Source organism: Psammomys obesus, unplaced genomic scaffold (assembly GCF_907164565.1).
Source record: "Psammomys obesus unplaced genomic scaffold, mPsaObe1.curated_primary_1811, whole genome shotgun sequence".
Classification (NCBI taxonomy): domain Eukaryota; kingdom Metazoa; phylum Chordata; class Mammalia; order Rodentia; family Muridae; genus Psammomys; species Psammomys obesus.
This window is the reverse complement of record NW_026591597.1, coordinates 464567-477366: the sequence shown is the minus strand read 5'-3', so window position 1 is coordinate 477366 and position 12800 is coordinate 464567. Positions and strand designations below refer to the sequence as shown.

Below are 12800 nucleotides of genomic sequence, written 5' to 3'. Positions count from 1 at the left end.
AGCACAGATTCATGGTATGGCACAAGGACCTTCCTTGGTGAGCAACTTCTTCCAGAAAGGAAACGATAAGAATGTAGTTTCCAAAACCTAAAATACTGCAGCCACCGGCAGGGCCCAGGCTTTCAACACATGATCCAGGAGAGTAGTCCATAAGTCATATGTAAGAAGAAAAAACTCTACCTACAAAAAGCAAGTGATATCAACTCTGCTAACTGCCTTGAACATGTTGTTTAATCACCATAAATAATGTTATATGGGACCTTTAAAATGAGGAAACTGAGGTATACCAGTGATTGGTTTGTTTAGAGACCCTAGCAGTAGGTACATACCAGAGACAAAAGTTCACACCTTACTAGTTTACTAAGTCACTGATGGAATACTCCTGTATAGTGCTTTGCTCTTATACAAAGGGGCTGTAAAACACGATGTAGCTTAATGAAAGCATGTACGTGTGCAGTATCTTCTTTTAATGTGGCCTTGTGTCCTGGAGTAGTTTCTGGAGCCAAGGCCCATGTAAAGTCTGAGAATGGGCTGCTGTTGGGTGGCTTGTTTTGCTAAGTGCTGTTCACCTCTCAAGCGTAAGGGAAGGGAAATGGCGTCTTCCCACAGCTTGTAGTTTAGTTGCTGACATCAGGATGTTTTTCTTGGCTTGTCCCATTCATGCCATTTTCTTTGCACATCTGTTTCATAAATTACTCAAGGATTTCCCTGAAAACTTGACAGATTAAATCACCATTAGCAGCAATCAGAAAGTTGGTGCCTTATGGAAACAGGGCATCTAGTTACATTTTAGGGCAACTTTAGAGTGAGAGAACACATTGTTTTTTTGACTCTCAGACATTTATACATGAGTTTGGTTAGTGATGCCTCCTCCAAACTGACACAAAATAGTGGGAATTTTCCCAGAGTGTTAGGTATGTGATCTTATAAGCAAGGGAACAAATCCTCCTTTAACGCATATGTTGAAATGCTCACCCTCCTACCTCCCTCCCTCCACCCTTCCTTTCTTCAAGACAGCATTTTATTATGTATAATCCAGGCTGGCTTCTCAGTTTGGGATCCTTGTGGATGCTGCAATAACAAACATAGGTTAACAGGCTCAGCTTGAAATGCTTATTTTTCACTCTTGGAATTTGTAGAAAAAGACAGTTTAGAACCAGAAGAGAAAGTATTACAAGGTGTAATCAGCTCCTGTCAGTGGCTGCTAAATTAACAAATTATACTTTGACATAGTGTTTACCTCTGTGATGAGTTCAAAAGCACAGTGGTCTCTTTTCAGACTTTCTGTTCAAAGTTAGAAGTTTTAATAAACCACTGGGAAGTTTGTAACAAAAACACAGTTTATAGTTCTGTCATGACCCAAATCTGCTGTAGCGGTTGGGAACAAGTTGCTAGCCCAGCCTCTTCCTGTGCCTCACTTCACAGATCAGAATGATCTCTAGCCTGGGGGCCTTGGGAAAACTGACTCAAAGTCACCTCTGGGGGCTGAAGACATGACTCAGCTGTTAAGAGCACCTGCGCCTGTGGGGAAGTTGAACTAATTTCAGGGATCCAATGCCCTCTTCTGGTCTCAGTGGATATCCTTACACAGATATACACACGTGGTTTCCGTCCTCTATAGAGTCAGTGAGTGAATGTGTACTGCCCACAAAAATGTCTCATTTTGACAAATAATAATGCAATTGACTGTAAATCTTGGCTACCCTGTAGTGAGAAAGTAGCATATTCACAGACTGCTTCTGTCAGGAGTCTTTATAGACATTGCATTGTTGAGATTGTGAAGAGAGACAGAGGCTTCATCCAGCATGCATGTTAGTGCTTTGTTCTGGAAGCTTACTTTTTTCCTCACTTGCAGTGTGTTGTCAGAGATCCCCCTGGTGGAAAGAGATGTTACTTCTGCAAGTTGTCCTCTTAGCTCCATGTGTGATGACAGGCAGAACACATGTGTAAGAGGAGAAAAATTAATTTTATCTCTTTTTAAAAAGTTACTATTTATTTATTTATATGTGTATCTTGGTGACACAGAAGTTTTAAAAGGATATCAGACCCCTGTAGCTGGATGGAGTTCCAGGTGCTCGTGAGCAGACTGCCTAACGTGGTTGCTGGAAACTGAATTCTGTCTTCTACAAGAGCAGAAAGTGCTTTTAACTTTTGAGCCATCTTTGTATCTTTCTAGCTCCTGCTTGTTTCTCCTTAATCAGACACTTTAATTTATTTAATATGTGCTAAAAAATAGTAGCCGAGAGCATATCTTTAAATATGATGTCAACGTTAAGTTCTTTGAGTGACACAGTGCCTGCTGTACTTGATGTCTTCTTGTGTTAGCTAGGTTGCTAAAGCGTTTAAAGAAATCATTTTCTGAGGCAGGGTCTTGCTGCGTAGCTCAGGCTGCCCTCCATCACTTGAGCCTGCTGCCTCTGTTTCCAAAGTGTGAGTGTTGCAGGTGTGTGCCTAGCCTAAAGATTGGTATTTATCAAGGAGTATATAACTGCTTTACAAAACTTCATTATCAGCATGTCCTTTGAAGTTCTTCAGCATAGAAGGTTTTAAGAAGTGACTTAGATGTAGATTTCATTGGTTGTAGGTATTCACATTTGTTCAGTGGCTTATTCACATAACACTGGGTATACATATGTCAGTTACTGTTTTATAGCACTTATTATAGAAATCAAAAAACATTATTAAATACAGGAAATATCCCTGTTGTTCATCCTAATGTCCTAACCAATAAAATAGTTAAAATGTAGCCAACTGTGACACAGAATTCGATGAGCATTTTAGCAGTGTTTTGTAGTTTTCCTTGGTTACACTGTAATAATTTTCATGGGCATGAATTAAGAAAATACTATTATTTGAAACTGTTGCTTAGAACTTAAGTTTTTGGGTCTATTTCTGGCAGTCTTTGTGTCTTAAATGTGTATACCTGAGTATGACAGTCTGACATTTAGAGATCTTAGTACTCCATGGTCTTTGAGTGAGCAAAGTTGTAAGTTTAGACTAAGAGGGTGGTGCCCTATGAAGATGGAAAACTCTTTCACCCCGTTTAGAAAAAAGACAGAATGGGAGAAAGTCCTTGCTACCACATCACTCCTTTCGTGACTGGACCTGCATTGTTTTCATACTTCACTTTTTTCTTGCTTTGTATTTTCTAGCAAAGCATGTTCTTGAAAATATCCTACAGAATATCAATAAGATGGGAGCTTGCAAGGTTTTGTTGTTACCAATCATTTTTTCCTTAGTGGTTTTCCTACATATAGATCAGAAGCAGCATTGACCCATCTCACATGGTCCAGTGAGAGGAAAATGGGGGATAAAGAGCAGGGCCTCGGTATACAGACGGCCTCTATGGCATCACGTCCTTCACGGAGGGTAGCGGTGGTACTCGTCCTGTTTTCGCCTCCTGAAAGGGCTTTGTATGATCAGACTTTGAGCTCAGATTGTTACAAGCACAGAAACGACTTGGCTGACAGTTGCCAAGTGCTGGGAAGTCTGCTCTTCTCTCCAGTATAGCCAAGTTCAAACTTTTCTCAGGAGTTTTTGTGTCCAAAAACCAATTAGAGAGCCCCCTCTAGTGACCGAAATTGTCAAGGATGTCTCTGTTGGTCCTGGGAAGATTTAGAATTAAGCTATGGGAAAGTAAAATTGTTCTTAGTTTTCGTTTTTAAAGGGAATTGTTTTCCATTTTTAAAAAGCTACTGATGGTAAGAATAGGTCCAGGATTGAGGGCATCCAAACAAGAAAGGGTCAAAATGCTGTTTATACTTTTTTAGAAATCAGTGCTTTTAAATGGTATGGAATGAGGTTCTTTGCTTTGTTTTAGTTATAGTTGTTTCTGACTCAGTGAAGCTTTAAATTTTTTTTTCATTTAGAGTTCTTTATGTTATCAGTTTCATTTTTTTTCTCATTTCTAAAAGCAGCATTTTTATTGAAAAATAGCTTTAAAGCATCATTTTTGTGGAAGTGTTAGGTTTTCACTGTCATAGTAACAGCATATGATCCTTCTGTGGCTGTCCTTTATAACCAATGTTATGTTTTAATGGCTCCCGTTGTTTTTCAGTTAAGGAAATGAGGAAATTCTTAAATTGCTGGCTCTCTGCCATCTCTTCTAAACACACACCACTCCAACATACAGGCCTTCAGCTAAGAGCCTTTGAAGGGTTCTCATTTGACCCACAAGCCTTTATAGCTCGAACAAGGGAAGTAGTGTTCTGAGAGTCTCAGCATTGCTGCAAGCTCTGGTAAAAATGTTTCACATACGTGGAGTGCAGACTCCTTCATCTCTCAGCGAAGATCTCTGTACCAAAATGCAAGGGTGGATTATCATCCTATTGGTGGCGTTCATTTTCCCAGCTGCATTTGCATGCTTTTAGCTGCCCACATCCACACAGTTTTCAGCCGCCAGGGTAAACAAAAATGGGGTGAAATCCATCATTTTCTATCATCTTAAATTGCAGATCTTGTTTTGGCTGGCTTCCCTTTGTTTTGTTTCTATTGTTGATAAAATTAAGGAGGAGCACTACTTATATTATATATAAATTGTTGTCCCCAGAATCATCACTGGAGCTTTAAGAAAATTCATTAAGAGTATTCAAGGGCAGCAGAAGTTGTGGGCTCTTAAGAAAAGAACTTCTGGTCATGTTATCACACTAGTTGTGCAGTTGGAGGGAGTATCCCCCAGGATTTAAGAGAACACCCAAGGATTTCACTTTTCTTGGCAGAGCAGTGCTTGCATGTCAGTGTAGAAGGCTCACTGTCTGTTCAGTGATTTGACCAACCATATACGTGTGTGTGTGTGTGTGTGTGTGTGTGTGTGTGTGTGTGTGTGTGTGTAATTGTCTCAGTTTTAACATGGATCTGTTTTTCAGTGTCTTACCCAACGTACTTGAAGGAATGAATGGCAATAGATAAGATTTCAAAGCTCTGAATGGCAACTTCAATCTTTATTTAGAAAACAGCTTTTTAATGATTTTTTTAAAAGCTGTATAGTAGAAGTGAAGGCATCTAAGTAGTAGCTGTCCAAATGTGATTTTCTTCACTAATTCTAAGTTTTTATTTTGTGTGGAAGATTTGATTTGCCAGCTTCATGTGTTATTATTGGAACTGTATACATGAGGTGAGCACTATACCATGTCACCTTTTTATACGTTTTTCTTTCTTCATATCCCATATGTATGACAAAGTATTTTTTTAAAAATCAAATTTTCTGTCTTTCTTGCTAGAAGTTGGTTATTCTATGCCATAGTTAGTCCTAGCACCTGCAGAGCATTTCCCATATGTCAAGCACTGAGCTCAGTACCATTTGCTGTGCTGTCTTTTGAGGTACATAAGCTCTTCCCAGCCTATACCTGAAGCTGAGGCTAAGACAAAATACTTTTGCCAAAGGTCACAAAGTGGGATTGGAGTTAGGTCTGAAGAAAAAGCTAAGTATAGTTTTCCAACAAAATATTTTGTAGCTAGCAAAGGTATGGGCTTTACAGCGACTATTTAAAAATTGAGTGTTTGTTAAAGAAAAACAGGGCTATACTGGAAATGTTGGTAATAGCTTTAAACAGTTGTAGAGTACTGTCTTTTTGTCATCTCTTTTTAAAATGTCACAAAGGTCAGAGTCCACTATAATTTCATTTACGAGAACAGAATTCCTGTAAACACAAAACTGAATTCTTGTAAAGCATGAATGGTGAGAAAACTGGCATCTTAGTTTCATGATACACTCCAGCATATTCAGTTGTCTTTGAGATCTGACCTGGAGCCATTTCTCCTGGGCTTGTGCCAGAGACGGTGGTGTCTCTTCTCTGTATTCCTAAAAGCTAAAATCTTAAGATAATTTAAACGTGTAATGTGGTGTCCTCGGGATAGCATGTCCACAGAGCTGTTCCCCATCCCATAGAGGCAGCTCATTAGGACATCTGCTAGTATCATGATTAAGTTTTCATGTGTTGCTCAGTTTTGATGCTAATCTTTTCGTATCTGTATGTATGTATGTGTGTGCGCACGCACACATGTGCATTTTTTTTCTCTGCAGCACCAATGTGGTTATGAATTATTCAGAGATAGAGTCTAAGGTTCGAGAAGCAACGAATGATGATCCTTGGGGACCTTCTGGGCAGCTCATGGGAGAGATTGCCAAGTAAGTGGTAATTTGACTCAGCAGTGCAGAAAGAATCAAAGTGTCTTTACACAGAAACTGAAGTTTGCCTTCAGTTTTAACCTGTTTAACTACCAACCGTACATTCTCTGTAATCCATTTCCATCATAGTGTGGAGAATTTTATATAGGTTCCATTCACATTAAAAAATTAGCTTTTAAAGATGTGTTGGTCAAGTTTAAAGGTTCACTATAGCTTTCCTTGCAGATTTAGAACACATAAAATTTATGAAGTAAAAATTACATTTTTTTTTTTTTCTTGGTGACAATGTGGGGTGCTGAGGCCATGAAAGAAAAGTGATTCCTGGCCTTGTAGATGTGTGAGGTGCTGCACAGAATAAGAGGGGGCATGCTTTAGGAGGAATGCATTAAGATTTGATTTAGGCTTATTCTTTTTTTAAGCTGTTTAGGCAGTCTAGAGGACATAAAGCAAGCCTGCCATCTACTGTCAGAGTTAACCTACTACAAATGCCTAAGGAAAACTCCTTTCTTCCAGGGCTACCTTTATGTATGAGCAGTTCCCAGAACTTATGAACATGCTTTGGTCCCGAATGCTAAAAGACAACAAAAAGAATTGGAGAAGAGTTTATAAGGTACGTGGGCACCCCCAAGAGTGAGTGCTAACAGCATAGATGTGGCTGTAGTCCACTCAGTCCTAAACTTTCCCAAGACGTGGCAGTGTGTGTTTTCTGTCTTCTAGTAATAGACAGCTCTTCCTACTACAGACTGTTTGCAGGCTTGTGTTCTCTTAAATATTGAAGATTTTTGTTATTTCTTAAATTGTCCCTACTAAATCTCTTTGGATGTTTTAAGTGTTGAATCTCTAGTTGTATGCATGTTTACTGCATGAGCATTTGAGGTAAAAACGGGTCTCATGTTTGTCACCTCTGTAAAAACTTTGCTTAATTTTTGGTTCTATGATAATAGTACTCAGTACTTTGTAATGTACTAGCTAGTGCTGTGATTAGAACTGAGATATGCAGATTTCCTGACTTTTTCATCCGCAAATGTACTTTTTCTCAGATTCATTCTGTATAGTTTCGATTCCATATTTCTAAAACAAGGCAGTGGTCTTTCTCTTTTATTGTATTTTTCTGCTCCTCAAAATCTATTTTCAAAGCATGCTATGTGCCAAATAGGATTCATCCTAACATGCTGCAGGCCAAAGCAGTGTTCACATTGAAACTTGAGACGTTTTGACTCTCAGAATTAAAAACTTGTCTTAGCTGGGTTTTTGTTGTTGTTGAGTGTATGAATGTAGTGTTTATGTGTACATGTGTTTGAATGTGTGTGGAGGCCAGGGTTTTGCCTTCTGTGTCTTCCTCAGGCATTCCACATTATCTTCTGAGCCGGGTCTCACTGAATCAGAATAGCTTTCTGATTCAGCTAGTATAGCCAGCTTGCCATGGGACCCCGTCTCCTGAGCACTAGGATAGCAGGTGGCAGCCAGGCCTGCCCATTTATGTGGGTGATTGGGATCCAAGCTTCTGTACCTGTGTTCCATGGTGAGTACTTTATCCATGAAGCCTTCTCTTCAGCACCCCTGCCTCCCTGTTCTAATGTGTGGGCAGTTGGGTAGCGGGCACCATTGTCTCTCTATGTAGCCCTGGCTACCATAGAACTAAGTATATAGACCACTCCTTGAACTCATAGAGGTCTGTCTGCCTCTGCCTGCCAAGTACTAGGATTAAAGGTGTGTCATGTCATGTCCAGCAAATTCCATGTTTGTTTCCTAAAATATTCTCTGAGGTTTCTATAAATTGTGTATTTTTTTTTCCCTAAAATGATGGCTTTTAAAGATTGTTGTACTACTTTTTCAAAAAATTAGGAAATCAGAGTATGGTAGCATGGTCCTATAATCTGAGCACTTAGGAGGCTAGATCTGGAGGATGCTGAACTAGACACCAGCGAGAGCTGCATAATGATCCTGTCCTAAAACCAACCCCCCAAAACTCAGTTACTAGTAAAATACAAGTTTGTGCTCTCGGTTTCCCCACCCTGCACAGACCCTCAGACATCAAATCCTTGTGAAATGAAGTTTCAAGTGAGAAAGCAGAAGAATAGTCCTACTGTATGCACAGAGTTTTGCAAGAACTCCCACTGCCTAATTCCAGCACTGCCATCACATTTCTAGGAGCTGCAGAACCTTTAGCGTCCCTTGGCTTGAGAGTTTTCTGAAATACTCAAGTTGTTCTTTTGTTGGCTTTTTTTTTTTTTTTAAACCTCATTAGCATCAGAATTAGTTTTATCTGAGGACACAGCTGCAGGGTCCTGTAGAGACAGTGAAATCTAGGCCCTTCCCTGAAACACGGTGGTTCATTTGAATCACATGCTTAGTGCTGAACTCCACAATTACTGATTTTTTTTAAAATCTTGTTTTAAAGTGACCTTTGCCTAGGTAGTTTATAAGTTTGTAATTCTTTTCCATACCAGACATCAGAAGAATTTGAGGTTGAGGTTCAAACTGTGTATGTCTAACAGAGAGGGGAGGACAACCTTACCAGTCCCATGTAGTAATGTTGGAGTTTTGTGTTTGGTTTAACTCGGTACCAGCTCCTCCTGAGCTTATTCCATTAAGTCATTTGGTGCTTTCTGTTTCCACAGTCGTTGCTGCTCCTAGCTTACCTCATAAGAAATGGATCGGAGCGAGTTGTTACAAGTGCCAGAGAACACATTTATGATTTGCGATCCCTGGAAAATTACCACTTTGTAGGTGAGCAATAGAAAACCCTCATAAGCAAATTAAAACAGTAGTTGGAGTTGTCAGTCACCTGAACCAGCTTGGAAGCTCCTCTCCTCTAATTAGCATGTGACTCTTGCTGGCTGTGTGAGGAGTGCACAATCCAAGGCGTGGGGCCCTAGAGGATTAATTAGTGAAGACAGGAGCTCGCAGAGAGGACTGGCTAGTAACAACAGAACCAACACAACACGAGTGTTGGGGTTTATATTAAAATATGCACTTGAGACTGGTTCCCTGTGGTGTCCATAAAGGAATAGCTTTAATCATGTGGGAAGAGAAGGTTAGAGCTCAAAAACACACACATCTGTTTGAAGCCAGGCTCCCTCCCACCAGATAGTATTTACTGCGCAGGGAGGCCAGAGTGTGTTCTGAATGTGAAAACAGCAGAGGGTGGTGAGTAGTTAATTTTGGAGCCTGCCTGACTTGTGACTACTGTAAAATGTCAGGGTTTAGTTGCACTTAGTCCTAGCAACGGGCATTCGCAAACTTGGGGAAATCAAGATACTTGGGATGCTTTGGGACCATCAGAATGTTAAAAGTGAGTGGTTCATTGTTATTTGTTAAAATAAATAACAGCTGTGTGCATTTCATACATCACCATTTTGTAATCTTTCCAGTAGATCATGGATAGTTCTAGTTCTGAGTCTAGTCCTGATGTCTAGGGTCATGAAGTCAAATTAGAATTTAATGCCATAACCTGCCTCCTCTAAAATTTTAAACTTTGAAGGTATTTTTGTAGGTGTTTTTGTTTCTCTTCTTTCCTGAAAGTTTGGTACAGTTCTTATAGTTTGCATTCTCCTTTACTGTCCTCAAGATGAGCATGGAAAGGATCAAGGGATAAACATTAGGCAGAAAGTAAAGGAACTGGTCGAGTTTGCACAGGATGATGACAGGCTTCGAGAAGAACGAAAGAAAGCAAAGAAGAACAAAGACAAGTATGTTGGGGTCTCCTCGGACAGCGTTGGCGGATTCAGATACAGTGAGTATGAGGGCCAAGCCACTGCCACCCTGGCCTGAGCTTATTTAGCCTTGGGTGTATTTTAAGAGTCATTGAAATACCTAAAGCCAAAATGCTGTTTGTTTCTTTCCAGAATGCAGAATTGTAAAATATATGTAATGTCATTTTTACTCCCGTTTGCCCAGATCTTCAGAATCTATTTTTTTTATTGTGGATCCAAAAAAAAAAATAGTCTTTTAGCCGATACTGGCTAGTTAGATAATCAGAGAACAAAGAGGGTTCACACCCTCTTCTTTGGATCAGTGTTCTTATAGAAGGACGTTCTACCAGTTTTCAGCAAGCCAGTTTGGTCTTTCTAACTGAAAACCAGTTTAGCTATGGTTCCAAACAGGTAATTTCCTGTAAGTCCAGGAAGTCTTAGTTCCCTTCCTTTAATTAAGCAACACATAACCATATTTCAGGGAAACGTGGCTGTTTGTATGTCAGCTCTTCTTGTAGATCTGTTCTTGCTTTCTTTGTTGTTCATGAAGAGCAGTTCAAAGCCAGATGTGGTAGTGCACACCTGCAATCCTAGCTAGCACTTGGGAGGCGGGAACAAGGTAATAAGTTTATTAGTGGCCGCCCAGCAAGACCTAGGTTCTCTCTCTTCGTTCACTCTACCTGTCTTTCCCAGAAGGTAGCTGGAACTTGAATTCTTTCTAATATTTATTCTTAATGTAAAAGTCGTACATTGCCTTCTTGAAATACACGAGATGAAAGTTCTTTTTGAAAGTATGTCTCTTGGGCCTGTCCTACCTTCTATAAGCTATGACAGTGCCTGGCCAGAGTGCGCATGTGCAGGCCAGCCCTGTAGCCTTAGTGCTTGCTCAATGAGGCTCTCCAGCTCCTGCACCCGCATCTGACTTCCTTAACATTTGGATTTTGTTAAGGTTATATATAGATCTTTCAGTGGATATGGTAAAAAGAAATTTGCTATTGCCAGGCATCATGGTGAGTACTAGATGAGAAAGGTCTCTGAGTTTAAAGCCAGCTTGTTTGACATATGGAGTTCCAAACCAGTGAGGCATATGTAGTGAAACCTTGTCTCAAAACAAACAAACAAAAAAGCTGTCATTTTGTGATGGTCTGTAAAATATCTTCACTGTTTTATTCCTTTGCTTGCCTGCTCTCAGAGAAAAAAATAACTGCATTTAATTAGTATTAAAAGTTTTTTTCTCACAGCAGAAAAACACTCTTATGTCTTACATCACATAAAAGCCAGGCCATGAATTGATCAAGAGTGTGTGTTCTTTTGTAAGCACTTAAGTTCTGGAGTGGATTCTCTGCTAGAGTGAAAAGGCTTTGGATCATTTGTCCAAGTAGTCATTTTGTTCTTTGGCTTTTTCTATATTGCTGAATTGCTGCTTGCAACTTACTTCCTCCTTTCATGTGCTTGTATCCCATTCTGTTACCAAGCGCTACATCTAACTGTGTCTGAGGACTTCAGAAAGTTGGTGGGTTTCCGGATGGAGTCGCACTGGGCAGGCCCAGCTTCTGTGTTAGGGTGGAGTCAAGTAGCCTGCATTTTCATTTACTCTTTGTTAGTGTTTATTGATGATTTTTGGACTTTTCAGGAGCTTTTGCTGTTTTATGTGGTTTTACTTCTGACATTAGGTGGTGACCTTCATCCATTCATTCATTTATTCATTCTACAGCAGTTGGGTTTTAACCCTGGTTTCTTGTGACCTGGATCTTCTCTCTGAACTGTTGTCTCAGCTCCTACATATTTTAAAATCCTTAAGCTCTTACTGTATAATTTAACCTCAAGGTTCTAGCAGGCAGTTCAGCAAAACTTTTCCCTAAGCCATTACACCCTGTCAAAAAGGCCTTGAAGTTCCTTTTGGCTGCCCCTTGACTGTTTTGTTTCTCATTGTCCTTTCTTGTTGCTTCCCAACCTGCCTCTGTTCTCATCATTTTTGTTTCCCAAACCTCACATGATTTCTCTACATCTAAATTTGAAGATGGAAATAAGCAACCCAACTTTTCATTGAGCTCTAGACAAGCACCAATGCAGATCATGGCGTTTTGGGTTTTCATCGCTGCCATCTTCTCTTAACACCAGATTCATACAGATGTTCTCCAGAGGCAAGAGCACTCATGTGTTTCAAACTGCTCAGAGCTGCTGGGCACTTGTAGTTCTAAAGTGTGGAGCTTTGGGAAGTTAGAATTCTTTTTATAAAATTACAGAATGCTTTCCCTGCCTTAAAATTCATTCAGTTACAGAATTTGTAGTTTGGTACTAAAAAAAAAAAAAAAATGGGATCATTTCAGCTAATTAATTGGGTCATGGAAGTCAGACTGGAGATCCTTTAGGGAAATAGTGCTTAGAGGAGTTAGTTGGTTGCCCGGTCAGTTAGGAAATCAATCCTCCCTCCCTCCCTTATTTCTTTCCTCCCTTCCTTCTTCCTTTCTTCCCTCCCTTCTTCCGTCCTTCCCTCCCTCCCTGTTTCCATCCCTCCCTCCACCTGTTGTTAGATGAAGTTCTCACTATTGTACTGGACCAGATGGCCTTGAACTCTTGGTCTCAAATGATCACTCATCTTCACTCTGGAGTCATTTAGAGTACAGCCTCTTGCTACTATGTCTTTCTAGTTGTGTATGTGTGTGCCGACTCCTCCAGCCTTACTTTTGACTCCTCTCCCTTCTCTCCACACCCCTGCCCCCTTGCCTTTCTTTGTTTGTTTGTTTGTTTGTTGGAAGCATGTTCTGTTGTGCTAGACCCTGGTCTGTCCTAGAACTTACACTCTTCTTTGTTTCTGTCTCCTGAATATGGGGATTACAGGCATGTGCTACAAAACCTAGCTTTACTTTCTTTTGTTTGTTTGTTTGTTTGTTTGTTTGTTTGTTTAATATTATTTTGGCTCATACTTTTCTAAAAATGAAGAACCATTGAGACAAAAAAAAAATACCATTCATTAA

The 12800-nt window shown here is 40.0% G+C and overlaps 1 protein-coding gene across 4 annotated transcripts in view; it reads left to right on the top strand.

Annotated features, from left to right (window-relative positions):
- The window catches only part of Clint1 (clathrin interactor 1), a 50955-nt gene that overhangs the window by 18781 nt on the left and 19374 nt on the right, over window positions 1–12800 (top strand). For all 4 annotated transcript variants that reach the window (XM_055610679.1, XM_055610681.1, XM_055610678.1 and 1 more), the window contains exons 2-5: window positions 6023–6127; window positions 6641–6737; window positions 8749–8857; window positions 9699–9863. In XM_055610679.1, coding sequence (XP_055466654.1) covers window positions 6023–6127; window positions 6641–6737; window positions 8749–8857; window positions 9699–9863 — 476 coding nt within the window. The remainder of the gene's footprint in view (window positions 1–6022; window positions 6128–6640; window positions 6738–8748; window positions 8858–9698; window positions 9864–12800) is intronic.